The sequence below is a fragment of the Chlamydomonas reinhardtii genome, chromosome 9, assembly GCF_000002595.2.
Source record: "Chlamydomonas reinhardtii strain CC-503 cw92 mt+ chromosome 9, whole genome shotgun sequence".
Classification (NCBI taxonomy): domain Eukaryota; kingdom Viridiplantae; phylum Chlorophyta; class Chlorophyceae; order Chlamydomonadales; family Chlamydomonadaceae; genus Chlamydomonas; species Chlamydomonas reinhardtii.
In genome coordinates, this window is record NC_057012.1 from 3,594,966 (window position 1) to 3,622,905 (window position 27,940).

A 27,940-nucleotide genomic window follows, 5' to 3' on the forward strand; every position below is an offset into this window, starting at 1 on the left:
AGTAGACGGAGGCTGTAACGTGGATGTGCGATGGCACAGGGGCATGGGGGGAGGGGGTGCGATGCAACCTGATGCAACAAAGATGAAATACAATGCGCAGTGGAGAAGACAGGGGAGGGGGTGCACCGTGGGCGGCACCACCCGCGGGCCGAACACGGCTGCACAGTTCCCGACGTTTACAACCAGCTCTATGTTTACGTTGTATGCAGCATTGCTTGTCGCCAGGAAGCGCTGTAGGAAAAGTACGGCTATATCAGAAGAAATCCCCCTTTTAGTCGGCTTTCCCGCGCAAGGCTCGTTTTTTGCCGACTTGTTTCACCGAATTGCTGCATAGCACTGCTTGAATCATTTTGGTGCTCAGGCCGACAGTAAACGCGCTTACTGAAGGCAAACTGAGGTCTAGAAAGCCGAAAGTATCCCAGCACGGGCGCGGCCGCCTGAACGGATTGTTGCGCAGCGTGCTACGAATGCTACGGACTATGACTTAGCTGCAACAGCCCTATGTACCGGGCTGCTACTTTCCGCCATTCTAGGGCCGGCGCGCCAAGTTAGATGCTTGACAGTCTTTTTAGCTGCTTCAGAGGCTCTAAAGATGGCCAACCATCTTCAGAGCATGGCGCCGCGGCGTACATGGGCGTGGAGAAGGCTTCGGCGTTCTCCGCTGAAGCCCTGTCGCAGCCCGCCTCTAGTCTATTGAACCCTGTGAAGACCACACTACATACATGTAGTTCGTCTTCGTTATCGGAGCTGGCGGTAGGCTCACCGGGAAAGGAGCGTGGAGCGCAAGGAGCGCGGTGCACGTCCGGGCCTTCAAACCTGACAAGCAGTCGCCCTTCCGTTCCCTTTCGGACGAGCATACAAGACGACATATCTGGACAGCTCAACCAATTGCAGTCAGCCAAGACAGTCAGCCATGACGGTCGACGGTCAGTCGGCGTGCCGGTTACTGAGACCCCGCTGATGCGTGAAGAGTACCTGAAGCCCAGCAGCGACCGCGCGGCCTCAACGCCGACCGAGCCGTCCATAGTGGGGCGATTGCCCACGCCTGCTATGCTTCTGTCTTTGAGGACGCATGGATTCGTGACAACGGACGGGTGGGGGCCGAGTGGCGTGGGTGCAGCTAGCCCCTCAATCTTCACCAACGGCGGCGACTCCCCGACCGCCGGCGATGGCCGGCCCTACAGCATCGACTTCATGGCGATGGGCCTGGGCGACCTGGGAAATAGTGCCAGCGAGTCTGCGTCAGGTCCTGTGAGCATCTGTGGCCTCCAGCCCCAGCTCCGGTTCTCGACCGCCGGCCAGCTGGCGCACGAAGTGGCGGCTCTGCACCTGCTCGGGCGGTGAGAAAGCGCGCGTACAGCTTGTAGTGAGATTGGTGATCCAACAGTATTTGTGACGTGTTGCTCATGTTGGATGCAACAGTGTACAGACAAGACAGTCTGGGAGAGGGACACCACCGGACGCTAAAAGCCATAGGCCTCGCATGTGTTGACACGACGATGCGGCTTCACGTTTAGTGCTGGTTTCCCCAACCGTCCCCATTTCCTTCGATCGGTGTACCGCAGTGGTGGTTATGGCGTCGTGCTATCCGGTAATTGGAAGCAGGAGGGGCGTGTGGCCGTCAAGGTGCTCGTGAGCGATGAGAAATCATGGATGGACTCCTGCTACAAGGAGGCGGTAAGCTGGACGGCGTACTGCCCATGGACTGTCTAAACATGGTATGTTGCTGCGTGCATGTACATAATAATTTGCTAAGCTCTGCTCACCCGACTTGCCCATACCGCCGCATGGTTGCCCACAGGTGCTCAGCAAGTGCCTGGCGCACCCGAACTGCCTGCAAACGTACGACTTCCAGAGCGCGGTGCTTACGGAGGCGGATGTGCAGCGCGCGCGCGCCAGCTGGGAAGCTGCGCATACAGCCGTGCACTCGGGCGCCCGGGACGTGGTGTCCGGTAACAAAGGCGCCGGTGCAGGTGGCTCACTGTCTGCGATGAACGGCGGAGACGGGGCGGTGGAGGCTGACGCGCGTATGGATAGCTTTGAGCTGCTGCCGCCACCCTGTGGCAGCTTGCCGGAAGCCGGGTGTGCCGGGGCACGGTAAGCTGAGCGTTTCTCGAGGACTCCACAGACCCCTGGGCGCCCGCTCGTACATGTACATTGCCGTGCTGCTGGGGTACGATGCTTTCCATTGTTCTCCTGATGGCCCTTGTCCCTGGCTCACGCACTCGCAGGCTTGGCACCACCGGCAGCTGCACTGACCTCTGGCAGGTTCTGTTCATGCTGGGGGCGCGGGCGGGCCAGTTCCTGACGCTCATCGTCATGGAGTATGCTGAGGTCGGGACCCTGCAGCGGGCCATCAGTGCCGGCGCCTTCAGGTGAGACGGGCAGCAGCAGCCCTTCATTACTGCTTTGAGGCCCGCTACAGAGTAGTGCCTGGCCGACAGCTGACGGACTGAGGCCGTTTAATTGACTGTGTCTTTGTTGCACGTTGCTGCAGGGAGGGCGGCCGCCTGAGCAAGTGGGCTGCGCTGCGGTCGCTGCTGGTGACAGCCAAGGAGATTGCGGGCGGCATGTGCCTCCTGCACAGCTATAAGATCATCCACGGCGACTTGTCCCCCACGAATGTGATGCTGCGCGCCTCGCGCATCGACAAGCGCGGGTTCGTGGCAAAGGTCGCCGATTTCGGGCTGTCCAAGGTGAGGGCTGTGGGGGCATACTGTTGGAGCTAGGCACGGTCGGTTTACATAATACTCGCCCAATCCTTTTTCGTGTTCTTGACTTGACCATGCGGCTTAATAAATACTGATGCTCTTGGCAAATGTGCAGGTTACCGCGTCAGGCGTTGCGCGCACGGAGGAGTACGCCGGCCAGGCCCAGGTAAGCGTGCCTGGGTGCACGACAGTGTCTCATTCATGCCATCACAGAGAGGGCCGAGCAAACCTACTGGTGCGCATGCTTGACCTGCTGCCCCACGGCGGTGTGCTACCTGCCTGCAGTACCTCGCGCCCGAGTGCCTGGACTATGAGGCGCGCCTGGCCAGGTCAGGCGGGTGGTGATGGCAATGGCAGCGTTGGGCATGCACATAGTAGTGCTTGCAAACCACAAAACAAATGGCAGAGTAACATGCCGAAGCACATGGCCAGCACTTGGAACTCATCTGACGCCTTCGCATGCACCCCCTTACGCCGCTGCCGTCACCCACAGCGACGTGTTTGCTTTCGGCGTGCTACTGTACGAGATGGCGGTGGGGTGCAAGGCGTTTGCGGAGTACCAGCCGGCGCAGATCCTGGTGGGCCGCATAACCGGCGACCTGGAGCTGCACTGGCCGGCCGAGGCGCCCGCAGAGGTGCGCGCGCTAGCGGAGCGCTGCATGCAGCTGGACCCGGACGTGCGGCCGTCCTTCCGCGAGGTGGTGGAGGAGCTGCGCCGCCAGGTGCGTGTGTGTGTGTGTGTGTGTGTTTAAAAGTACAACAAAACGAAGCCCGTGAAGAAGCGTGTGTGTGTGTGTGACTGGAAAGCATTAGCAGACAGAGTGTGTGTGCAACGTTGTGTGTAGGGAAGCGAAGTCCAAACCCAAACTTCACAAGACCAAGCGGGGCGGGCAAACCCAGTAGAATAGCCCCAGTCAGAGGCGAAACTTTGTGCAGTGTGTCGTGTACGGTATGTCCTCGCGAGCAGCCGTGCAAGCTCGATGCATGGTATGGCTGTTGCCAGAAGCCGACCTTCTGTCTTATTCATGCGCGTGCACGCGCACGGTCCGCAGGACAACGAGGCGAAGATGGCGCACCGGCAGTACAATGCGCGGCGGCGGAGCACCATGGAGGGCCTGGCGTCGGGCGGCCCGCTGCCTGCCGTCCGGCAGATGTCGTCGCTGGGCCCGCACCGCTCTTCCACCGCGCTTGGCACTTGCACTCCGCGCAATGCGGGGAATGGGACCGGCAGCGGCATGATGCCGGCAGGGTGCTTCGGCGCCGGCTGTGCCTCAGGGGCAGCGGCGACGATCTCTGCCTACGCCTGCATCAGCAGCGCCTGCGGGGCCGTCCCCTCCTCCAGCACCAGCGGCTGCCAGGGGCTCCGGTCCAGTGACCAGACGCCGCACACGGCATCGCATGCGGGCGGCGCCCCTGGCGGCGGAAGCAGCAGCGTCTTCAGTGTCACGCCGCTGCACCACGAGTCGCCCATGGCGTATTTCGCCACCACACCGGGTGACAGCATCACGAACCTGGTGCCTGGGGTGGCCAAGCCCCCGACCGCTGCCTCGGCACTGCTGGGCATGGCACCATTCGCGACCAGCGCTGCCAGCAGTGCGGAGCTCCCTGCGCTCCTGCTGGCGCCGGGGCAGCCCGCGCACCTGCAGATGAACATCACGCATCGGCAGCACTCGCCGGCGGTAATGCAGCTGCTAGCGCCGGCGCCTGCCGCATTGTCGGCGCCTGCCATGGTCACGATGACGCCCGTGCCGCCATCCCAGGTGCGCGGCTTGGCAGTGCCCGTCCCGGTGGCGCCTGCGGCGTATTCGTACTATGCGCTGGCAGGCATCAGCCCGGCCGGGCCTGTCGCAAAGCTGGAGACGATTGCGTCCGGAGAAATACACCTACTCGAGCGCAGCCTTGCCAGCGCGAACAGCAGCCAGGTGCTGCGGCGGAGTCTGGAGTCGGCGCGGTAAGCATACTTTTGCATGGCATGCGGCACGCCTTCTAAGGCAGGGCGCTTTTGGAGATACCTCTAGCACCCAGAGAGCTCGTGGGTGGCTGCAGGCTTGGGAGCCGTTTTCACTGGTGAAGGGAGTTGCATGTCATTTACCATCGCAGGCTTTTCCATGCATGCATGCACGATTGACAATGAAGCATGTGTGACTCGGGAGGTATGTGTGGGGGTGGTGCAAGCTCCCTTCCAGCTACGATGCCGTTTGGAGGGAGCGCGCCCCCTGTTGGCAAGGGTGTTTAGCCATGGACGGGGGTCGAAACGAAGAATCCGTATGGGCTACTGGTTATTCTGGGAAGGCCAGCAGCCGACCATTGACGTTTTGTAAACTGGGTCCCTAGGTATGGTCCCAAGACAGCACAGTGCACCAGTGAGAATACCTGGAACGAGCCGGGAAATCCTCTTAACCGGAGGCGACTGGTGCCGGATCGCGCTATACCGGTATTATCGGATCGTGCTACGCCGGTATAACTTGTGCTTCTATGTTATATGCATAAAACAGCTTAACACAGCACCCGGAAGTGTGTTGATGTATGCTGGTTGTTTCGGGTCGTGTGCATGCACTTGTCCGTGACTTGCGCGGCCTGACGAACAGCGCACGTTGCGCTTGAGAGGCGTTCACGGCAGCAGAAGTGCATCGTCGGTTCAGAGGCATCACTTATGCCAACGGATGGCATCGTTTGCCGCTTTTTTTTGAGGTTTTATTTGTCCTTTGTCCTCCCTAAGGCAGCCACCTCCTTGTTTGAGGTTTTATGGAGTCATGTGACCAGAAGGCCCGTGGCCAGGTCCCTCCTGAGATATTTGTTTGTGTGTGTGACAGTGTTGTCAACGTTTAATGTCACGTGATGGGTATGTTGTACTGCATGTGGCTTGGCGCCTTGGCGCCTCCGGGTTTGCTGCGTTGGGTGGGGGCATGCATCATTCCTTCACGACAGACGCCCGTCCACTCAAGCCAGCTTTACTTTTTTTGGTCCGGGGGCGAATACCGGTAGGTTTACCCGTGTACGCTCAAAAGAGAAGAGGCAGCGGCTACACCATTACATGCTGTAGACATCTTTTCTGGCGGGTGCGACTCCCGACCACTCTTTGCGGTGGTTGGGGCGTGCATGAGACATGGTCGTACTATGGCTTGACGTAGCTGGAGTCCAGCAGTGCCGGGAAGTTTAGACGCTAGTTAGTTGCATGATGCGGAGATGAAGCATTGGTTCGTGGTTGTGATGCATCCGTGCAACGAGGCTGCGAGGGGGCACGCGGCATGCGATGGATGTTGTCTATCCAGTTTGGATGATCACACCGCCGCAGCGCCAACTGTGCCTTGATTGCCAGGGCATTGGTGACCCCGAGCAGGACGCCGTTGGCAAGTGGAAGCGAGAGACGAGCCTCCCATTCATTGCGTGAGAGATTCTGGCTGAAGAACACGAAAGGTGGAAGGGTATTTATGGATAACGTGGGTGGAGGACTGGAGGCAAGAGGACGTGATGCACTGGTAATTCGTATTGGCAGCTTGGCGCTACAGAATGAGCAGCTCGCAAATCTTTGGTGCCGTCGGTTGTCCTTGCGAATGTTATGGTAAGCCCTTTCAGAGAAGACCAATGGCGTTACTGTTGTTTGCAGAGGCATGAAGGACGTGACGCCTGCATCACAACTGTCAACCGCATCTTACGTAGGGCGTGTAAGCCAAACCAACCTGCGCCATTGCGTAGGCGTACACCAACTGACCAACCACTGTTGTGCGAGGGTGGGCTGTGAAATGCACGCACAATCATGCCGCCTTCACGAGTCACCCGCCAGCACGGCTTGGAAGTCCTGGTGCGCCTAAAGCGCCAGCCGCCAGGGCGTTACGTGTACTACTGTTAGGCGTGATGTGCGCCCTATCTATACCCCTGTCATGCCAGGGACCAGGGTTACCGTGCAAGTGCTTTGGCAGCCTGCAGCGTGTCTGCTGGCTCCTATGCGCCTCAGTAGCCCCCTTAGCCTCCTGCCTCGTGGTGTACCACGCAGCCATTTTGTTTGGGGGCGGGTTCCGGGCACGGGTTCCGGGTGGACTTCGGATGCCCATGCAAGGTGGGTGCGGTGTCAGTTACTCAGTTTACACGCTGGGGCGGATAAACTTCGGTCACCGCTGCCACGGCATCCGCTATCAGCGCTGTACTCGTCTCGTGACGGCGCAGGCGAAGATGAAGAAGTTCGGACACGTCCATATGGTGCAGAAGGGCTGAGTGGGCAGTGTTAAGTGTTTGGCAGCGGGTGACGGTCTGTGGCCAGCCCGGGCCAGCCCTGTAGCTAGTGGGTTGCTGGTTTGGGACATAGTCTGACGGAGTCAACAGTGGCGCAGTGGCAACGGCAGGGTTGGCAGGGGCGCAGACCTGTAGAGTGCCGGCACTGACGGCGCTGTGCAGACTGTTGGCAGCGGCTGCAGTGGGCCCAAGCTGGCTAAGGGGGCATGGGAGGTGGGCGTGCGATGGGACACTGTTCAGGTGACAGGCCCTCGATGACACAAGCGTTAGGGAGGCAAATCCAAACCCCCGACGACGCGTGGGACGAGTTGCCCGTCTGTTTTGTACAAAACAACGTACGTATACAGAGCGACAGACAGGCTCATCATAAAGGGGGCCTCCCTGACTTTTCTCGGGACGCTTTCTTTATTGTCCACTCGTCCTCAACACGCGCGACGCAATGTTGCATTATTAGCAGCGTCTTATGGCGCAAGACGTAGCGCTAGCGTGGCCTCGCACGCCTCGACGTGTGCGACAAGGCTCCACACGCTTCATCGACACAGGTCGACCGCAGCTGAGGCCAGGGCTACGGCGGCCACAGCGAACTGTTCAGGTAGCAGCTACAGATGGCGGTAATAACTGGCGGCGGCGGCCAGACGACGCCCGTTGGGGAACGAGTGTGCCTCCTGCACGCCGGTAGGGGCAGGCCGGGCGGGAAGTTGCGGCAGCACAGCTGCGGTCCCTGGGTACACAGGACAACCAAGTCTGAGGAAATTAGATAGCCCCATGCCTACTTGGGGCTCGTGCAGCATGACCTCGCAGCTTTCTGTTTACACGACCCAACCACCCCGGTGCTATGCGCAGGCGCGGTCTCATCAACTTCGGCCTTGGCAACTGGGACAGGCTATGGGGCGAGACATCATACCAGTAGGTTGCAGGCAACCGGGGTATTGTTTATCTGGGTAGATAAGCCTGCTTGCCGCGCTACCTGTCACTGCCAACGTCTTTGTTACCGTTTGTGTGATACACCAGGTGCGTTCATACCGACATTAGGCCACCCTTGCACACGATGTTGACCTGATTGCTGCCGCCTGCCGCTCCTCCTTGCACTTGGTGGACTCTCCCCACAGATACTACAACTGGTAAGTCGGCAGCTCGGTGTGCGCGGGTGGAGTATGGAATGTCGCTGCGGGCGTGGCCGGATAGCTTTCAGCATGGGAGGCCGGGAGGGGTTTCTGTTGGGTATGTAGTCGTTATTATTTCCAGAGGTAGGGTGCACATGGAGACGCAGGGCTACACACACGCAAATAGCTGAGTGACTTTAACCAACACACGAGTGGCACGACCCTTGATACATCTTGATTTACGACGCGCACGTGCAAACTATGTATTTGTAGCGTGATGTGGCCTGCGCGGGGTTGAGTGTGGCCCGAGGCCGCGATGTGGGTCGGACCCTTGCGCCCTGCTGCCTCCCGTGCAGCATGAAGGACCCGCTACCTCACGTAGCACCTCCTCCCTGCACCCCATCCCTGCAGGCGCCAGGACACCACCAACGATCTGGTGCTGTTCGTGGCCTTCTTCGCATTCCTGGTGCGTGCGCCCTGGGGTGCGCATGGGCGTGTTGGGTGGAACGAGTGAAGAGCCAGAGACGAGAGGGTGGCGCTGCGACGACAGGGGTCGCGGCGTGCGCAGAGGGCCGCCCATCCAGCCTAGGGTACCCGCCTGCCGGTGTCGGGGGTGCAGCTGCCTGCGCCCGGCCCCGGCTCGTCCCGGCTGGCCGCGGCGTCTGACATGCCGTGACCACTGCCGCGCGCCGCGGCCTGGCGCTGTCGGGATTGAGGCAAGGCGCTACATGGCACGTGTTGCGGCACGTGCCACAGTCCACCCGGCCGTGCCCAATGGAGCTGCACGTGATCCTTACGTTCCCACAATCCCACCCCTCACAGATCCTGTCGGGCACGCTGATCAAGCCCCTGCTGCTTGAGGAAGTGTCTGCGGACGGCCCGGATGGATTCTGGATGGACCTTTACGAGGTGGGTGTGCTCGTGGTGTGGACTCACCTTCACCCGGCCGCAGTGCGGCGGGCGCTGAGGAGCGGTTTCGCAGCAGCGGCCGTAGGCGTCACAGGGCCCGGCATTAGGGCCCGGACCTGCCTCCAGCGCCGGCACCTATGAGCGGGCGCATTGTGGCATGCCTAGGGGCCAGTGAATACGCCCCGCAACGATTCTCATTTTGGCCCCCAACCCCACCCATCCAACTCCCACACACAGATTCTGGCGCTCAGCCTCAGCCAGGACCTGCCGCCCGCCAGCCCGACCCAGTTCACGGCGCAGGTGTTCAGTGTGGGTGTGGCGGCGCTGGGGCTGGCGGCATTCGCGCTGGTGCTGGCGCTGGTGGAGCAGGTGCGTGGGTGACTGGGCGGGCAGGTGGCGGCCCCTGGCGAGTGCGGTGGGGTAGTCAACTCCAACCTCAAACGGGGGTAGGGCGGGTGGTGTCCAGGTGGGAGGTGTGCGGTGCATCGTGACGAGGCGGAGGCAAGGGCAGTTGCAGAAACGGTGGCGGCGTGGGGCATGTGGGTCGCGCCTGCGTTGCAAGTGCCTGCTGTTCCGGCATGGTGGCTGCCCTTTGGCGGCCACGAGTCAAGCGTGCTTGCTGCGGCTTTGCATCCGCCGGCACTGTCGTACAAGTCTTGGTGTTGCTGTGTCCTGTGGCCTATCAGGTGGTGTTCGAGGTGTTTGACGAGAACGTGCGGCGCGGCGGTGAGGTGTACGAGGACGGGCACGTGCTGGTGCTGGCGTGGTGTGCGGGGCAGCGCGACTTCGAGGTGCTGACCAAGGTGCTGTTCCAGGTGCGTGCCGTGTGTCGAGTGCTAGAGAGGGCACCATGATGGAAAATCGGTGTGTGTTCGGGCATGGGTGCGTGCGATAGGCGTGCGTGAGCCATGCCGCTTACGCCCGCAGTGCTGTTTAAAACAAGAAAGCGCGGTGACCGCAATCACCCGTGCACCGTGACACCGCGCCACTGGCTGGCCACGACACGCCGCGCCCCGCTGCGCCCCCGGTGCCCCCAGTGCGCCCTCTGACCCTCCCCAACCTCTCCGCCCACCCAGTTGTGCCAGGCGTATCGTTGCGACGGCGGCACGGTGGTGGTGGTGCTGAGCCAGCGGCCCAAGCTGGAGATGGAGGCAACACTCAGGTACGTAGGAGGCCGCCACCTGCTGGGAAGGGTTGGGGAAAGTCCCACCCTGGCCCAGGACGTGTTCCGGGTGCCTTACTGGTGTGTGTTTGCACGTGTGTTTGCATTCCACAAGCCTATAAACACAGCTGCAGTTGTGCTTTGCCAAAACACGGGGCCGTGGTGGCACTAAGCCACACCGCCGTTGCCCTCGTCCGTCACCGCCAGGCGCTCGCTGCCGCCGGCGGATCGGCACGGCACGCGCTTCGTGTTCCGCTCCGGCAGCCCCCTGGTGCCCGACGACCTGCGCGCCGTGTCCGCACACACCGCCGCCACCACCGTCATCATCGCGGACCAGAGCCGCCCGCCAGGTGCGTGCTTGCTTGCTTGCGTGCGGGCGCGCTGCTGGTTTGGCACGTGGGACATCCATGGGGCTGGCACTGCACGCGTACATCTGGGCGGGGGCCTGGCGGTGACTTCGCGCATGCACGTGGCACGCGCGCGCTTGTGTGCCAGCTGCAATCCCCGCATCCGCGTGTGGTCCACAGATGAGGCGGACGCGCAGTCCATCCGGTGCGCTATCCTGCTCGATGAGCTGGAGCCGCCAACGCCGCCGGCAGACGCCGCCGTGCCAACGTCGGCCGGCGGTGGCGGCGGAGGCGGCTCCACGTGGTCCGACAACCTCGGCCTCGCCGGCGGCGCACTGCAGGCGATCGGCCTGGGCTTGCGGGGCGCAAGCGGGACAGGCGGCACGGGCAAATCAGCGGGTGCCAGCAGCAGCGGAGCAGGTGCGCATGGGCCCCCCCGTTGCAGCCAGGGACAGTAAGCCTGGATAAGTAGGGGAAGGCCCGCTGAGAGCTGGCGGTCGGCACACAAAGTAGAGCCTGACTTGGAGCGCTTACCTCGCTCTCTTTCACCTGTAATAGGCCGCCAGTAAGCTAGATGACCCGATATTCCCTGCCGCAGCTGCGCCGCGGCCGCGCAGCCCCATTGTGGTGGAGCTGCTGACCGGCAACGCCATGGCCATGCTGTACTACTCGTGCTCCAGCAGGTGCGTGCGTGTGTGTGTGTGTGTGTGTGTGTGTGTGTGTGTTAAAAAAAACGAAACGAAAGCCCGCCCAATAACGGGACGGAGTTACTTACCGATACCCACCATTTTACCGAGCGTCGCGTGACTGTCGTGACCCAGGTAGTCATACTTACCCAGTTACCCGCGATAAGCCTGGAACCCCACGGGCGACCATTCGGCCTGACCCCGCGATGCACCTGTATGCGTCCATGCTCCGCACCCTGGGCGCGCTAAACAACGTTTACTCAGCACGCCTAATTCCCAGATTCCCGCCCGCTGGTCGTAGTCGTAGTGTGTGTGTGTGTATGTGTGTGTGTGTGTGTGTGTGTGTGTGTGTGTGTGTGTGTGTGTGTGTGCTCGAGCGGGTGTCTGTGTGTGTATCCTTGTGCATGTGCGACTGCGCTCTGTGTGTTTGTGCTAGTAGGCATGCACGTGTGCTCTTGATGCATCCACGTGACTCAAAACGTGCGTTCATGCGCTGCGGGGAGTAAGGCGACACTGCCGTAAGCAGACGTGCTATGCACCCAGCTCTCAGCCACCGTGCTGTCACCCATCTGCCGTACCACATGCGGCGGTCGCCGCCCGCTCCCCACCGCCCCCCTGACCGCCTGACTGCCCTGTACCTGTACCCCTGCCCCCTGCCCAACCTGCGCTCCTGCCCCCTGACTGACCTGCGCTCCTGCCCCCTACCCGACATGCGCTCCTGCCCCCTGCCCGACCTGCACTCCTGCCCCCTACCCGACATGCGCTGGTGCCCCAGGGTTTTGGCGGTGCCCACGGCGCAGCTGAACGCGCGGCGTATCGCCAAGCTGCTTCAGAATCCGGTTGTGTCCACCATCAGCCAGCAGATCATGTCCTTCGAGACGCCCGCGTCATGCCTGTACGTGCAGGTGCGGCCGGCAGCCCCCACGTGCACAGGTCATCCACTGAGGAAACGTGTACATTGCTCTGCTGAGGGTGGTGCCAGAGTGCCAGGCCTGCTTGCATTCTCGTTTTTCGGCGGCGTCGACTCAGTTTTGTCTATCTTGGCCCTGGCTCCTTCGTGCGGCCCCAGCTTGGGTTCGTCGCATCCCAGAGAACTCGATCGCAGATATGGTAAACCCGCATGCCTGAGGCCTGCGCCTGCCGCGCAACTTTCCCCTCCCCCATGTGCAGAGTTTCCCCGAGCTGACTGGACTGGAGTTCAGTGAAGTCCCGTTTCGGTTTGACTCAGCGATCGTGCTGGGCACTGTCAATCGCATCACGCGCAAAGCCTCCTTCAGCGTCAGCCCCAAACACAAGGTATGTCAACGCGGCTGCCCCACTGCGGGTGCCCATGTGCATGCTGCTCAGGGCCCCGCAGCGTCGTCTGCGCTGCGTCCAGTATACGAGGACGCACGGTTGGTGACAGAGCCCGAGTCGTCAACCGGTACCGTTTCTGCCGCCGGCTACAGCCTACAACCCTTTCGCTCCCATACCCTGATCTCCTGCATACTCCACCAAGCACTGCTGCCTCCCGGCGGCCACACCAACCCTTTCCCACTTGTGCGTTCGTCACGTGCGCACGCACGTGCATGCGACCACACATGCGTACTGCCCGTGCGGTGCGTGCGTGTGGACCCTTGCTCATGTGCCTGCCTCCGCTGTGACTCACACGCAGCTGTCCGCGGACGAGGACGTGGTGCTGCTGCGGCCCACGGACGTCTCCTTCCCGGGCTTCAGGCCCCTGCCACAGGTGCGTGCACAGGTGGCGCACATAAAGCTAGATAATTAGCCCCTTGTATAGCACGAATGTACTGTATGCGGTGCTGGTTTGGAGTGCATGGATACGAAGAAGGGGTGGTGCTGATTCGAGCCACAACAACTGCGTGCCGCGGTGGACTCACGTCGCAACAGGTGGTGCCGGGAACGCCGTCAATGGAGGAGGCACAGGCCTGGGCGGCCGCTGCCAACCAGCAGGCCTGCAATTTGGGCCCTCACACCGCCGGCGGCGCTGCTCCCGCGGGAGCAGCAGCTGGAGCAGCCGGCGCAGGGGACTTATCGGGAGCAGCGTTTGGCATCGAGGCGGGTGCGGTCACGGCACGGAGGTTGGCGCCAAAGGCCGGTGGCCGCGGCCGCGCCCGCCACGCCGCCCCTGCGCTGTCGCCGGCAACGCTGCAGGTGTTGATGGGCGCGTTGCCGGTGCCAAGCGCTGGCAAGCAGCAGGTGGGTACGAGAGGGCTTGGTAAGGGTAGTGAGCAGCCACCATGGTCTATCATGCTACCCACACTTTCCATGTGCCGCCAAGCTAGCATCAACATCGCTCAAGGCGCGCGCATCGGGGCGTGCGGGAACGTGGAAGGACGGCAACAAACCCAATGCCCCGTTCCGTGACTGACCACGGCCGCCCTGCACGGCCGCCACTGCCCCAACAGGCCGCGACGGATGTCGCCACCGCGGCCGCTGCCACGCGGCACCCCGCCGGCAGCGGCGGGTCTCGGGGCCCCACGGTGTCCCGGGCAACTCAGCTGGACAGCGCCAGCGAGGACGACATTGACCGGGACATGTGGCGGGTGAGTGCTGTGAACCCATGCCCTGGCTTGCTCCCAGAGCTCGCACACACAGCGCGCCGGTCATCGGGCTGTCGCAGCCAGCACGCGTGCAACAGCCCGTTGCTGTGCTCCCGCGCAACGCCACCCACCGCCATTCAATCCCACCGCATTGCTTCAGGCCTTTGCCTCAGACGACTTCACGACCATACGCATCAACGACGACGGTACGGTCGACTTGGACAGCGTGACCGCCGCCGCCGAGGCCGCCGCCGCCGCCGGCGTGCGCGTGGACGCCGCCGCCAGCAGCCTGGACGGCGGCGCGATCATGACCATTGACGCAGGGGACATCACGGCAGTCGCCAAGTCCACGCCGCCGGGAGCTCATGAAGCCGCTGCCGCCGCCGGAGGAGCGAGCAGCGCCGCTAACGGCAATGGCGGCGGCAATGGCACCAACGGTGCAAGCCGAAGCGGCCGTGGCAGCAGCAGCAGCAGCAGCAGCAGCAGCAGCAGCCTAGCTGGTGCGGGTGTGAATGCGGGCGGCCGTGCGTCGTACAACAGTGGGGAGACGGCGGAGGACGCGGTGCGCGATGACGGCGTGCTGACCAACATGGCAAGTGTCTGGAGCGAGGGCCGGGCCCGGGCAGTGGCAGCCGCACTGCGCGGCACCGCCGCCCCCGCCAGCGCCAACGGCCGCAGCAGGAGCAGGAGTAGCGAGCGGGCGGCAGCGGCGTCTCGAACGGCGGGCGTCTCCGCGGTTGCCACGAATGATCGCAGCAACGGCAGGACCGCACCGGCTGGTGCTGGTGCTGGTGCTGGTGCTGCTGCATTACCGTCGGCAGGCGCTGCGGCGACCTCCTCGGCTGCCGCCGCCACTGCGGCCGCCGCTAGCAGCGCCGCAGCGCGAGTGGCGGGCGGCCCGGCGCTGAGCTCTGTGGGGCTGTCCAGCTCCGACAGCACCGGCGCCTTCACGCTGCTGCAGTACCTGGTGCCCATGGTGCGTGGGAGACGGCGGGGCAGGCGGGGGCCGTTGGTGCTTGTGCGTGTCTAGGAAGTGTAGGCGCGCGCGCTTAACTTCGTTGCACATGTATGTGCATATATGAGTATGTGTTAGGAAACACGAGATAGGGGAAACGCAGACTGTGTGTGCGCATGTGAGTATGTGTGTGTGTGCGGGCGTTTGCGACACGCGGCGCAGGAGTACTTGATGGTGGACAACCGGGCTGAGCGGATCCTGCTGTGCGGCTGGGGCGAGACGCGCTTCATGACCACACTGCTGAGGGAGCTGGACCACGGCAGCTCAGCACTGCCCAAGGGTGCGGTCGACTGTGTGTTGTGTTTGCGTGAAAGTGTGTTGTGTGCGCGTAACGCGCGTCTGCGCGCCTCCACCGCAAGCTCCTGTCCGTGGAGTGAGACAGCGCGCGACTGTCTGCGGCACCAGACAGGCGCGGCAGCAAAGGGTCTACGGCACTCGTGCCGCCATGGTCACTCAAGCAGGCTTGAAACGTTCGGAACAATCAGAAGGCTTCGTGTGTTTCCTTGTGTGGCCTGCCTGCCTGCTACTGCTGGTGCTTTCAGCAGCACCTGCTGATGCCACTTCTGCTGCCGCTCCTGCTGCCACTGGCACGGTCGCAGGCAGCGAGGTGCTGCTGCTCAACGACCACGACCCCGCCGCCAGTCTGGGCGAGGCGCTCAAGGTGCGTGGGTGTGGCTGCTGGGTGGGGGTGGAGGGTGGAGAAGAGCGAGGCCATAAGGCATGTGCGGCTCATTCAGCTGGCACGCGCTCATCAGCTGGCATGCGCTCATGTGTCCTGCCCGCATGACGCGTACGGTATGGCCATTGCGTATGGCTGGGGCGCGCAACCCCCACCCGCCCCCCCCCACACACACACACACCGACCCCTGGTTTGTGCTTTTCCGAACACACATGCACTTGTTATCTCTCTCCTTGAACACACATGCACGTGCAGACGGTCAAGATCTCCAATATCCGCGTCACGCACCTGCCCGCGGACCCGCTGCAGCGGGCGCAGATGGCAGCCCGCGTCGACATGACCAGCATCAAGGTTCGTGGGCGCAGGGTTAGCTGCAAGTGCAAGCCCGCCTGCTGCCAATGCGCCTCGCGGCAGTGCGACGTGCGTACTGTCACGACCACGTGGTTCTCAGCGCACATGGCGATGGCTGGGGCCTGTGGCCGCCGCACACGTCTGCTTGCATTCAAAATGGGGCCTTTGTGTTTCTCTATGCTTTTCCCTTTCATCTCAGGCGGCTCTGGTGATTTGTGACGAGCGCTGGGTGGACCCGGATGAGAACGCCAACAACGGAGTGGACAGGCTGGTGCAGGTGCGGCGGCAGGGCGGTGCGGTGGGGCCGGGGCGGGGCAGGGCGTAGCGGAGCGGCTGGGAGCGGTTGGGAGGGCGGGCTGTGAAGGCGGGATGGTGGCGGTTGTGCACTTCAGGCCGAGGGAATTGGGCCGGGGCTGCGCGCGGGTGGGCGGGAGGGGAGGAAGAGCGCACAAACCGCACCTGGCAATGTGCTCATGCTGCTGCATGTGCAGTAACGCGGCTACACGGCTGCCTGTCATTTGACAGGCCACACCTATCCTGCTTCCTGCTCAATGCAGATTGACATGCTTCGCCTCGACTCCATGGTGATGATGGTGCAGGTGCGTGCACGTGGCCCTGCGCAGCCGCCCCAGGGCACGCCTGCTGCCACGCGCCTGCACATAGACTTCTCATCTATTTCCCTAGTGCCTTGCCACTCCATTACGGTACCGGTGCACGCGTCACTGCCCCCATCCCTCATCACCCCGCACCCGTGTGCGCGCCCGTCGACTCGCAGCTCAACATCCGCAAATTGCTGGAGGACTCGGGCCGGCCCACCATCAACATCGTGTGCCAGAAGGTGCGCGAGCGCGTGCATACGTAACTGCTATTGCATCAAAGGATGGCGGTACGTCTGTGTGCGCGCGTGCAATGGCGCACATGCAGCACCGCCATCACGAGTGTGCTAGAGGCAGGTTTGCTGCCACCGCCATGTCGCCGGCGCCACGGCTTGCACCCGCCCCATCTCGCCATTTTTTCTCGCCACAACGCATAACAGGTGGCCAGCACTGGCATGACTCGCTTCGAAGACCGGTGCCGCCTGCCGCTGGGCATTTCCATGAATTTTGCCTCATTCGCGGCGAAGCTGCTGGTGCTGTCGGCAGTCAACCCAGCCAACCTGTCGGCCTTCGCCGCCTTCGGCTCCCCAGTGGACTTGGTGCGTAAACATGCACATTACTTGCATGTGTAAGCAAGCATAAACAAATGTGTATGTGTGTGCTTTGACGACGGGCTGCCAATGGCAAGGCCGGCGGGACCCTGGCCGGCGTGTCTATTGGACGATGGCGCAAATGTGTGAGACCGGCCGTTGCGTGGATAGACGCGTGCGGGGCCTTTACACAGCGGCGCCGCCGCCCAACCCTACGCAGGCGATTTTGGACGCGTTGGAGCTGGCGGGTGTGGGCGAGCGGCTTTCATTCCTGGAGCTGCAGCGCCGGGCACAGGCGCAGCGCAAGGTGCGGTGGGCATTGCGAATGCGTCAAGATGTGGCGGGCGCGTCCGCGTTGGATGCAGAAGGGCTGCTGGCGAGACATCTTTGACGGAGGCACCTTGAGCAGGTTCCCTCGGCTGCCAGCAGTGTTGTGTGCTCATGTTGCATACCCGCACACAAGGGCACACACACACACACACACACACACACACACACACACACACGCATGTTGGTACACAGTCCTGAGTGTTTCCTGCCGGTGCTCTCTAACGCAACATGTTGTTGGACGCTTTCCCTTCGTGCTCACTAGTACGCACGCACGCACGCGCACGCCCCCAGGTCCTGGTCGGCTACTACCTGCTGCCCACCTCGGTGGACGAGCCGCTGACAACCGTCATTAACCCGAGGTGTGTAAGAATAGTCCCGCGTTTTACTTCGTCATCAACATAAGAATTTAAGGCAGGGCTTCGTGTGCCCGCAAGAGCAGTCACCATCATCTTTGCGTGACACACCATGCAGGGGCCTCACGGCGCGCACCGCTCTGCGCGTGTGGAACCGTGGCAACTGCCTGACCAAGTTCCTCGTGCTGCACCGAAAGGATGTCGCGGCCGCACCCACCACTGCCACCGCAAGCCACAACAGCCGCAGCAATGCAGGCGCGGCTGCGGTGGAAGCAGCAGCAAGCAGGTCCCCAGCACCGCCCGCAGCGGGTGCGGCTGGCCCGGTGCCGGCTGCCGCAGGCATTGCAGCGGCCATGGGCAATGCGCCGGCAGTAGGCGCCGATGGCTGGAGCGCGAGCAGCGGCGGAATCGCAGAGGTGATGACCGACCTGACGGCGCCGGTGAGTGCGGTGGCGTCAAAGGCGACGGCGACGGTTGCCAGCATGGGCGCGGTGGCTGCCGCCGTGGCCGCGACCGCCGCGGCGTCAGCGGCGACGACGCTTGCTGGCGCCGCCGGGGCGCTGAATGCAGCTGCAGCGGAGGTGGGCAGCGAGGGAGGCCGCCGAAGCGGTTCAGACTCATCAGACTCCGCTGGGGAGGGCCGGGAGGCGTACGGGCCGCTGGCTCCCGCCATGACTGTTGCCGCGGCCAGCAACAGCCCAGCGGCAGGCCTTGGCTGGGCTGGTGCTGCCGCCAACGGGCAGCCGCAGCCAACGGTGCCGGTGGTGCCCACAGCCGCGGCCGCGGCATCCGCCGCCGCGGCGGCTGCAGCCGCTGTGGCTGCGGTGGCGGACTCGGTTGCCGCCGACGCGCAGGCGCTTGCGCTGGGCGTTGTCGTGGGCTCATCGTCGGAGGAGGACGAGGTGCCTGAGTACGGGGAGTCACGCCAGCCCGCCATCTGGGTGTCAGCTCGGGAGGGCATCGTCACGCCCATCTGCGTCATGGCGGGTGAGGTTGTGTGTTGCAGTTGATGGTGATGTAACTGGGAAGAGGTGCTGAAAAGGGGCAGCACATAGTGATCGATGCAAGCAGCCTTGTGCGCTGAAGAAATGTCAATTTTCGCCAAGTTTAGCGTATGCGTCCAAGGCGATACGTAACGCATTGCCTTGCACGTGCCATGCCAGGTGCGGACACTCCCGAGGCGCAGGAGGCGGAGGCACAGCACCGGGCGATGATGGCAGCGCTGGAGGCGACGGGCAGCAGTGAGGCTGCGACCATGGCGGCGGGTGCCGCGCCTGCAGAAGCTGTAACGGAAGCAACATCAGGCCCTGTCGCTGCGGCGTCGCCGCCGCTAGCCGCTGAGGGCGACCTTCTTGGCGATGAACAGGGCCCTGGGGAGTGGGTAGTGAAGGAGACGGGAACCGTTTACGTTGAAAATGGTGGTCCCGATGCGAGCATTGGGGCTGGCGGCGGCGCGAGCGGCGCGGCGGCGCAGGCTGCAGCAGCGGTGATGGAGCTCGGGGGCGTGGTGGCGTCCGCCGCTGTGGCTGCCGCCACAGCCGTCAGCAGCACTCTGCAAGACCAACGCGGCAGTACCGGTTCCAGTGCGGCCGACTCATGCCAGGAGGCGGGCAACGGCCACGGGGCGGACGGTGTTGGCGCGTCCGACATGCAGCCAGAGAGTGTTCAGCATTAGAACATAAGCTTCCCCATGGGTTAAAGCAGCTGAGTGCGCTGGTTTTGCGCTGGGAATGCATGGGTACGTGACCAACGCGGGCTGGGGGGCCAGGCAAATGACGTCGGGCCAGGGCAGCGGCCAAGCCGGAACGACAGCAAAAAAGGCGCATCGTGTGAGCTGTCACAGCAAGGTTTGTGTATGTGGCTGTGTTTCGGTGGGTTAACGCACCGTGTACATAAACGTGTTCTTGACTCTTTACTGTGCGTCGGCAGGGCTTGGCGCAGTATGTGGTAGGCCGCAGCAGTGAGGAGTGTTGTGGCTGTTTCGTTTGTTGCCTGCTGTGCTTATGCTTGACAGCGGGACGTGGCTGGATGCAAGACGGGCAGTGCCTGCATGAACTGACCCCGGCTATGTCCGCGAGATGAGGTAGACGCTTGCGGCCTCAGGCTAGAGACGCGGTGTGGGCGCAGTCCACTTTTCCCTTGTGACAGGCAACCACATATCTTGTTCAGTCAGGAGGAGAAGTGCGGACGCGCTCGCGGCATGCCATTGGCGCGGGCTGCAGGGCGGGGTGTTAATGACCCTCTTACTCTTTCTATGCGGACATTATGGCGCTCTGCCTTGTTTCAGTTGTTTAGTCGGGGAGTGGTCAACTGTGGTCAGCACTAGCGCACGAATTTCTTATGGGTTGGAGCAGTTCGATGCGCAGGCTCTGCGCCGGCCATGCATGGGTGTGCCGGCCATGCATGGGCAGGTGACCAACGCAGGCGGCTCGCTCGGAGGCCATGCAAGTGAAGTTGTGGGGCGTTTGGCCAGGGTGTGTACTTGCCAGAAGTAGGCAGCTTGAAGGACACTCTGATCAGTCTGGTGGATTGCCGACACTGCGGAAGGAGCGTGGCAACTGCCTCCTGACGGACTCTTATTGGCATCCGCACACCATGTCATGGGCAAGTGTGGTGGAGCGCAAAGCTATCTAGTCTTGATCACGGGCAGAGCGGTTGAAAGTGAGAGGAGAATGCGCCTCGCGCGGGTTCATCTCAAGGTGTGCGCTTCTCCCCTCCCCTGCGTGGCACGTGAACCTCAGTACAGTGCAGCGTCAGGGCGACTAGCATACTCATAATGGCAATACTGTTGGTTGGGTGGGTGGTTAGCGTACGGTATCGCTGGTGGGTGTCCGGGTTGGAGGACAAGGGACACGCATGGACCCGGTGGCATCCATGCACCCTGACCTGCGCATGTGCGACTGTTGTTATTCGGCCATAAACACAAATTTTGTTGCTCGTGATGTATGGCATGGAACAACATTTAGGCTTTTAGCAGCACAGAGTGCAGCAACGACCCCTCAAGTTTAGCAATCACCACTGCTAGAGAGACCGTAGCCCAATAAACATTGGGATGTTGCGAAGAGTCAAGGCACATGCGCAAGGCATTAAGCTGCACGACGCCCTGTCCAATAGCCCGCTGACTATCGTTTTCCAGTGCATCGGCAACGTCAAAGCCGCACAATTAGAGGACTCGCTTAAAGCACAAGTTACAGAGTCTCCAGATGGACTCAACGCGACACCGATCAGCTTCCGGGTGAAGAACAGGCTTGCGACCGCGACGGGGCGTGCCGATGTGTCGGCCTTCCTCCAAGCCACCAATGTGCTCGTGGGCTGGGAGCTGAGGACGAAGGAGCAGGCGGAGAGCAGCGCCAGCATGGGCACCGGCAGCGTGTCAGTTCGGCTGGCAGACCGGCTGATGGACGTCGTCGCCAGCACCTCAGCACCCACGACCGCAGACGCGCCCCCTCGCAAGCAGCCGCCTCAGCGCACGCTCGCGGCCATCATCAAAGCCAGCCTGGAGCTCTCAAAGAAATTTCCGGTGGCCCCGCTCGCCGGCTTCTTCCACGGCCAACGAATCCGTCTGGCTGACCTGGCGCGCTGGAGCGAGCTTGACGACAAGGCCGTGTACGGCGAATTGATAGCGCAGCTGGAGTCGGTGCCGGCCGGCCTGGTGTCGGCGGTCAACGTGGGAGACGCTGGCATCAGCTCCATATTGGACGGCCAGTCGGCGCCGCTGCTGCTGTTCCTGGCGGCGAAGCAGGCGGAGGCGGAGGCGGCGGCAGCTGCGGGCGCGGGGCAGAAAGCGGCGGCTTAACAGATGTCGGTGTGGCGTAGAGCGAGAGACGACAGCGCAGTGTGAGTGTGAGTGTGGACATGGCGGCTGTTGGAACACGCTACTGTGGCGGCAAGGCCACCTGGCGCAGCGGAAGCGTGCACACAGCATTGACGGCAGCCGTGTTATGTTTGGGAGTTCCTGGCGGATGGGGCCCTGAGCTGGGGCTGGGGAAGTGGCTGGCATGAGCACATGCGCCTCAGGGACGGCGGCTGTGGGGCTTTATGAGGACCAGTGCCCAAGCAGCGCTGGGTCAGAGCTGCAGTGAGCACATGTGCACTCAAGATGGTAGTTGGCTGTGGGGGCATCTGTGTTGTGTGGGTCTGCTGCGCGGCGGGTTAATGCTTTTGTTGCATGGTGTGGACGGCGGGCAATAGCCAGATCGCGAGCAAGGCGCAGACGAAAGACCATGCGGCGACCGTTTGCAGACACGCCAGTGATTTCTGCCAACTCTTGAAAGCTTTTAAGGTTGCACACGGAGTCTTGCAATTTCGTCAGTGCGTTGCACCATGTGTTGGTGCGTACTCTCAGGAGTCTCAGCCTCCTTGTATATGTGCCCAGCTGGCGCATTAACGGCAACATGCTCTCAGCAACCCAGCCCTTATCGGACAGACTCCAGCCATGCAACAACCTGCGCCATTGTCTTCGTCATGCCAAGCGGACACACACGAGCTGACTGTGAGCAGACAGGCAAAACCTGCCAATCTGCCGAATCTACTCCTGCTTGCCAAGTGAGCCGCAACGCCCGACGCAACATGTCTCTTCCGCGGCAGCTACCGGCCTACCGCTCCAGTCGTTGCTGCGCACCTGCCAGGAAGCGTGGCAGCACCCTGGCACACCCAGCATACCACACCTCCAGGCCAGACACAAGCCCGCCACTCGTCTCAAGACATTCCCTCGCGTTTGACGCACGGGTACGGCGCGTGCTCCGCACCGCCTCATCACCGGTTGCCACCGCCGGCTGCCATCGCCTGCCCCGCCACTTCTGCCTACAGCCGCAGCATTACCACACCAATTCAAGTAGCCTTGCCTTTCGCGCCTGCCGCAGCGGCGGCGGCCGGCGCCGCGCTGCTGCTGGTACTGCTGCTGCCACCTGGCCGCCGGGAGCTGCTGCCGCCCTTTGACGAGCGGCTGCGACCGCCGCGGCCGCTTTTCTCCATTTGTGTGACCAGCGTTGTGACGAAATTGCGATAGGCCATGTAGGCGAATGTGGCGCCCACCAGGCACACGCCGCGCATGCCGCGCAGGTCCGAACCCTGTGCGGCGGCGGGGCGGGTGCGGCAGGATGAAGGGTGGGATTCGGGAGCGCACAGGTGCGGTTGCACAGCGGGATTGTGGGACGGGCGCCGCAACGCCGGTAGGGCAGCAACACCAGAACAGCTGCGTTCATGTTACCCACCCACCCTACGCCTGCAGCGGCCGTGGCCCAGTACCGTGAGTACCGCGGAGCGGAGTGGGCAGCCGCACCACCCTAGCCTGTGTCCCTAGCCTGTGTCCTTGCCACTGCCTTCCGCCCACCCGCCCACCCACCCGCCCACCTGCGCCTCGTTCTCCAGCCATCCCTCGGGGCTGAGCCAGGCCTGGTAGGTGCGCCACGCCACGCCCGCTCCGATGGCGAACTGTGCCACCTGCAGACACAGCGAGCGACACACACGCACAGGCGTTTCCGTTTCGTTGTTCAACACACGCATATGCAGCAAAAAGGCGGAGATTTGGTTCTGGGGGATGTGGTGACGGGTAATGACTGGGGGAGTATGCACATGAGAGATAGGGAGCGTGCTGCCAGCGGGAAAGGCCATGCCGAGGCAAATCGCACGCGACTTGTCAGCGCCCTCCAGCGCTGGGGTGTCGCTCGTGGCAACTGGTCGTGACGACACTCACCCAGCTGCCGGCGTCCCATCCGGCCACCCCACTCCCAGTCCAAGCTCCTGCCCTGTGCGCTGAACCACGGCTCTGCCGCCGCGACAAGCCCACTCCCCACCAGCACCCCCCACGTGCGCCCCCCACCTGCATCCCCCACAAGCGCCCCCACCTGCAACCCCCCACCAGCGCCCCCACCTGCAACGTGTACAGCATGGGGTACAGCAGCAGCAGCTGTCCGCTGCTGCCGCTGCTCTCGCCCGCCACCACGTCCATGGAAGTGTTGCGGCCCAGCGCGATGCGCGTGTACATGCGGCGGCGCTGGTAGCGGTTCTGCACGAACATGACGATGGCCTGGCACACGCTCCACACCAGGAAGGAGCGGAAGAACACGTGCACGGCTGCGGGTGGGGTTGGGGGTTGCGCGGGCGGGCGGGCGGGGCGGGTTCAAATGGCAAAGAAGGGCGCGGGTGGGGGAGGTCAGTACTGGGCAAGGGGTAGGGATGAGCTGGGAAGGGGTGGGATGAAGTGTGGGGCGGCATGGGCCGGATGGTAGAAGCCGGGAGGAGGTGTGAGGAGGTGGCGTGTAGTACGGCTACAGCTGCGTCTGGGCGCAAGGGCGCCAGGCACGGCATGCAGAGCGGCAATACCTCCAGAATAACTATGCTCCCTCTGCACGACCAAGATCCATTGCTCCAAGGTATCATCTCCTCTCCTGCCTGCCTTTGCGCGCCACACTCCACCTACCCTGGCTGTTGATGGGCAGTCCCAGCATGCCCAGTGACGCCACCGCCGACCAGTAGTGCTGCGGGAGGCAAGTCAGGAGCATGAGCGGATGACGCACGGAGCCACAACGGCACAAGCGACCCCTCTCGCGCACACTGACCAGCAACTGGGATGCCGCTACGCCGACGGGGCTCGTCTAGCCTTGCAACAAGACGCAAATGTTGTGCCATGCGCGATTTGTACCTGTGTACCCGCTGACCCGCCCAGCTAGATGGCTGACGCCAGCAAGTCGCCCATGTGAGCAAGGACCGCCAGCCCGCCCTGCCAGCCCCGCCTTGCCGCCCTGCCCCATCCACTCACGTGCTGCATCCACCAGGCCCGGATGCGGCTGCCGTTGACGTACAGCACGTTCTCCCGCAGCGCCATGGCCAGGTAGAAGTACGACAGCCAGGCCAGGTACAGCTGCACACCTATGAGTGCGTGCGCACGCGTGCGGTATGTGTGTGCATGTGTTAAAGAGCACAAGGGGAAGGGGTCGACACTGTTCATGTATGTGTTGAAATCGAAAGGAAACTGTTCACGTATGTGCATGCATGCATGCGAGCGCGCGCAGGAGCGGCAGGGCAGAGAGATAGAGAGAGAAGGAAGGGGCGAGGAGAGTCGCCGCAGACGAGCACACTGCGCACCCAGCGTCCTTGCCCCCATTCCCCACGCACGCAAGCACCCACGCCCTCCCGCGCAGCACTCCACCGCCACCGGCTGCCCCCCACCCGCCACGCACCCGTCTGCAGCCAGGGCGTGAGTGTGCCGGTGCCCAGCGCCACGCCCTGGTGGCGGTCCGCCCAGCTCATGCCCAGCACCAGGCTCAGCGGCCCCAGCAGCATGATGAGCGCGGCGTTGTCGCGGAAGGCGTGGTACTCCTCGCGGATGCCCTGGAGCAGGAGTTGAAAGTAAGGCGTCGTGCAGGTGTGTGCATGCAGTTGGGCGGGCAGCTGGGCAACATGCGGGCGCAGGAGGCACAGGCTGGTGGCCTGAGCTTGCGTTCGTGCGCGGCCCTTATTGGACCGGTGAGCGCTCAAGCAGGGGCTCAAGTGCCCTCCTGCCCGGTTGATAGCGGTACCCTGTCCCCAATCGCATGCACAACCCCTAGCCGGATGCGATGCGCCTGATGCGTCTGCAGCCTCGTTCCAGCAGACCGCGCTATGGCTCCCACTGCAGCCGCTCCCCGTGGCCTACGTCCACCACAACCACAACCCCCGCATGATATGCACCCCTCCTTCCGGCCCCCACCCCTCCCCGCCCACACACAAACCACACCTGGCTGACGTCACGCCGCAGCGCCACCAGGTTGATCTTGTCGCCCAGAAGCAGGGACACCAGCCAGGGGTTGCGCGGCTTGCAGAACTTGCGACTGCGGAAGGGGGAGGTGCCGGCGGTGTGTTACACGCGCGCGTGACCTACAGATTGGCAGGAGAATGACTAACAAGGGCTGGGCCATTCGCGTGGCCCAATACATATATGCTGGTTGTGCGGTGGCAGCTAAGCGTCTTGCCATGGGCGCGTCGCCACAGATTACTCACAGGTCTCCGCCCGGGCCCATGCCGGTCACCACCTCCCGCGCCTCCTGAACCGTGGCTAGCACCGCATCCGCCTCAGCCCGGTTCTTCAGGCCCTTTGCCTGCTTCTCCACCGTGGAGATATTCTGCAGCAGAGACTTGATCTGCAGAGCGCATCAGCGGGACATTTGATGCGTTCACTTCGCAGTGTGGGCCCCAGTGAGCCGAGGTGCGGAGCCGTGCCACAGGCACGCGTGCAGCGCCTCTCCTGGCTGAAAGACGCATAGCATAAACGGTCTACACATGAAGCGATGTTCATGTTTCCGGTCACGTTGCAGTGGGCTGAGCAGGCGAGTCGACTCACCTCGGTCGCGAGCGCATCGCTCTCGCCAACAATTCGATTGCAGTAGGTAAGCGCCCTGCTACTGAGCGCTCGACTGCAATGACAAGGTAATGCAGTGGGAATGTTCACGCAAACAAGCGAACCGGCGAAGCATGCACACGCACCTTCGCGCCAAGACTTGCTCCGCCTCGCCCGTTAAGTTTTCTTCTCTTGTCTGCAGAATTTCACAGCGTTGCTTCAGCATTTGCTACAAAATGCAACAGTCCCGCGGTGCGCGGCAACTCGCCTCCATAACGCCCGCAGTGGCACGTAGCCTGAGTACAACTTGCACTTAATGACAGGTGAGTGATTGAGGGCGCTGTGGAGAACCTCGGGTGGGATTGGGCGGGATCCCCCGGCGTGCCAAACCCGGGACAAGACACAGCCCACACCCTCCCGCTTCAACTCCTTGCATCTACCGTCGTGGGTCCACCGGCCCCACACAAGCGGCGTCTATAAGCTCCACACATGGCTTAGAGCTCCTGACATACCTCCAAAGCCTGACGTACCTCCAAAGGTCCCGAGCGGCCGGCGTCCGCACGGGACGTCACTTGCACGGATGTTACACGGGTGCACCTGAAGCCGGCGCATTTCCGGCAGCCATCGGTTGCCTTAGGGCCCAAACCCTAGCGTGGCCATGGGCCAGTGAACTAGGGATTGAGGGAACGTACGCAGCATGCAGAGACTGCAGATTGCAGGTGGCCCAGAGGGGCGCGCACGCGGTCGAACATCTGTTGGGGTCGGTCCAACCAGTCCCGCTGTCGGCCCCAGGTGACCCGTGACGGAGATGGCACCTTGGATGCGCACTGATCAATGGGGCAAAGACGCATTGCTGGTTCCCATGCGTTGTTAAATCTTGCGATGGCAACAAAAGACGGCGCCCACTACCGGGAGCTTGCGCAGCAGGCGCGAGCGCGTGGCAACTTGGCAGACGCAGCGCACCAGAACGCGCTCGCAGCAATTGCCTTCTACGAGCAAAACAACGAGTACTTTAACCTTAGCGATCTGAGCCTGCACGGCCTGCGAATTGAGGAGGCCCTGCAGTACTTGGAGCGCCGAGTGGACCGCCTGCAAGGTTGTTGTGTTGACAGCGGCAAGGTCTGGCTGCGCATACACATGGAAGGCGCCACGCACCTCGAGCACCTCACCGACTGGCTGCGGCGGAAGGGGCTTCGGGTCCAGCCAAAAGGCTGGTTGCGCACTACAGAGCTGCACGTGGCCGTGCCCTGCCGCACGAGATTCAACCTAGACAGCTGTTGGTGCATGTGTTGGTTGTTGGGGGGGCTCATGCTTCTAATGATGCTGGTGCCGGCACCCGATGCGTCGCGTGTACGGTAGACAAGCAGGTGGCTGACATGTGACCTGGCTTAGCACTAAGGCTCAGGCTACGGATTTACTGGAACAGTCAGCTGCACAGGACGCGTGACATGGGTGCGGTGGGACATGGGTGAGCGTAGCCCCCGTAGTGTGCAGTGTAATCATGTGACATGGGATGCGTGGTTGCTGGCCTGGACATGTGGGCGTGTTGCACGAGCACTCAAGTTGGAGGTGAGCCAGAGGCGAGACGGCGGGTGACACAACAGACGGGGGCACGTGGTGGCATGTGAAGTGTGGGATTGTCAAGAGTCGACACTTCATGTTCCTCAGGCTGGTTGCGGGCGCCGGGGACGCTTCTGGTTCTGAGTGTGGCGCTGGTAGGCTCCGGCTCCCCGTCTCCCGTGCCAGCGCGTGTGCAGGTGGATGGTAAGAAGGGTGGCGCTCGCTGCACACTGAGACTGGAGGCCTAGAGCTATGCACGTGTGCAGGGGTCCAGGCAGCGCTGCGGCCTTGTAGACGTGTCCACTGGCCAGGCGCGCCTACCGGGCTGAGGGTGTGGGCCCTTGTGGGCCCAGTGCGCGAGCACGTGGGGGCGAATATGGGTGCCAGAAGGTAACATTGAATGCCGTGTATGTGTGCACCGTGTGTAGGGGGCCTATAAATGTGAGGAACTCACAAAA

At 62.7% G+C, this 27,940-nt stretch overlaps 4 protein-coding genes across 4 annotated transcripts; 3 read left to right on the plus strand and 1 right to left on the minus strand.

The window, feature by feature from the left end:
• The first annotated feature begins 198 nt into the window (after nucleotides 1-198).
• On the plus strand, nucleotides 199-7,210 carry CHLRE_09g390171v5 (uncharacterized protein). Its single transcript, XM_043065535.1, has 9 exons — nucleotides 199-1,340; nucleotides 1,566-1,677; nucleotides 1,802-2,097; nucleotides 2,232-2,375; nucleotides 2,498-2,696; nucleotides 2,827-2,877; nucleotides 2,997-3,040; nucleotides 3,205-3,433; nucleotides 3,764-7,210. Exons 1-9 carry the CDS (start codon nucleotides 961-963, stop codon nucleotides 4,664-4,666), a joined length of 2,358 nt encoding a protein of 785 aa, XP_042921129.1. The 5' UTR covers nucleotides 199-960; the 3' UTR covers nucleotides 4,667-7,210.
• Nucleotides 7,211-7,308: 98 nt separating this feature from the next.
• CHLRE_09g390208v5 (uncharacterized protein) lies at nucleotides 7,309-20,529 on the plus strand. Its single transcript, XM_043065537.1, has 28 exons — nucleotides 7,309-7,616; nucleotides 7,785-7,847; nucleotides 8,051-8,062; nucleotides 8,456-8,510; nucleotides 8,867-8,953; nucleotides 9,191-9,322; nucleotides 9,640-9,768; nucleotides 10,030-10,115; nucleotides 10,323-10,465; nucleotides 10,643-10,882; nucleotides 11,061-11,145; nucleotides 11,924-12,053; nucleotides 12,319-12,444; nucleotides 12,803-12,877; nucleotides 13,039-13,347; nucleotides 13,557-13,694; nucleotides 13,852-14,667; nucleotides 14,869-14,986; nucleotides 15,306-15,367; nucleotides 15,641-15,736; nucleotides 15,936-16,013; nucleotides 16,294-16,335; nucleotides 16,512-16,574; nucleotides 16,773-16,931; nucleotides 17,143-17,229; nucleotides 17,544-17,611; nucleotides 17,724-18,592; nucleotides 18,769-20,529. Exons 1-28 carry the CDS (start codon nucleotides 7,405-7,407, stop codon nucleotides 19,278-19,280), a joined length of 4,992 nt encoding a protein of 1,663 aa, XP_042921130.1. The 5' UTR covers nucleotides 7,309-7,404; the 3' UTR covers nucleotides 19,281-20,529.
• A 46-nt stretch (nucleotides 20,530-20,575) lies between these two features.
• Nucleotides 20,576-21,890, plus strand: CHLRE_09g390245v5 (uncharacterized protein). The gene has a single exon (XM_043065538.1). The coding sequence runs from the start codon at nucleotides 20,658-20,660 to the stop codon at nucleotides 21,399-21,401; it is 744 nt and encodes a 247-aa protein (XP_042921131.1). The 5' UTR covers nucleotides 20,576-20,657; the 3' UTR covers nucleotides 21,402-21,890.
• A 2-nt stretch (nucleotides 21,891-21,892) lies between these two features.
• Nucleotides 21,893-26,228, minus strand: CHLRE_09g390282v5 (uncharacterized protein). The gene is made up of 11 exons (XM_043065540.1): nucleotides 26,191-26,228; nucleotides 26,069-26,118; nucleotides 25,926-25,998; nucleotides 25,586-25,725; nucleotides 25,323-25,416; nucleotides 24,787-24,937; nucleotides 24,366-24,475; nucleotides 24,027-24,084; nucleotides 23,478-23,680; nucleotides 22,958-23,047; nucleotides 21,893-22,675 (listed from the first exon to the last, which is right to left on the minus strand). Exons 1-11 carry the CDS (start codon nucleotides 26,194-26,196, stop codon nucleotides 22,436-22,438), a joined length of 1,215 nt encoding a protein of 404 aa, XP_042921132.1. The 5' UTR covers nucleotides 26,197-26,228; the 3' UTR covers nucleotides 21,893-22,435.
• Between the last annotated feature and the right edge of the window lie 1,712 nt (nucleotides 26,229-27,940).

Coding starts and splice junctions, on each gene's coding strand:
- CHLRE_09g390245v5 (XM_043065538.1), top strand. CDS start 20,658: ATGTTGCGAAGAGTCAAGGCACATGCGCAAGGCATTAAGCTGCACGAC.
- CHLRE_09g390171v5 (XM_043065535.1), top strand. CDS start 961: ATGCGTGAAGAGTACCTGAAGCCCAGCAGCGACCGCGCGGCCTCAACG. Junction 1,678..1,801: donor ACTCCTGCTACAAGGAGGCG/GTAAGCTGGACG, acceptor GGTTGCCCACAG/GTGCTCAGCAAGTGCCTGGC. Junction 2,878..2,996: donor AGTACGCCGGCCAGGCCCAG/GTAAGCGTGCCT, acceptor ACCTGCCTGCAG/TACCTCGCGCCCGAGTGCCT.
- CHLRE_09g390208v5 (XM_043065537.1), top strand. CDS start 7,405: ATGGCGCAAGACGTAGCGCTAGCGTGGCCTCGCACGCCTCGACGTGTG. Junction 10,466..10,642: donor GGACCAGAGCCGCCCGCCAG/GTGCGTGCTTGC, acceptor TGTGGTCCACAG/ATGAGGCGGACGCGCAGTCC. Junction 13,695..13,851: donor TTGACCGGGACATGTGGCGG/GTGAGTGCTGTG, acceptor GCATTGCTTCAG/GCCTTTGCCTCAGACGACTT.
- CHLRE_09g390282v5 (XM_043065540.1), bottom strand. Junction 25,999..26,068: donor GAGCAAGTCTTGGCGCGAAG/GTGCGTGTGCAT, acceptor TTGTCATTGCAG/TCGAGCGCTCAGTAGCAGGG. Junction 22,676..22,957: donor GGCTGGAGAACGAGGCGCAG/GTGGGCGGGTGG, acceptor GCCGCCGCACAG/GGTTCGGACCTGCGCGGCAT.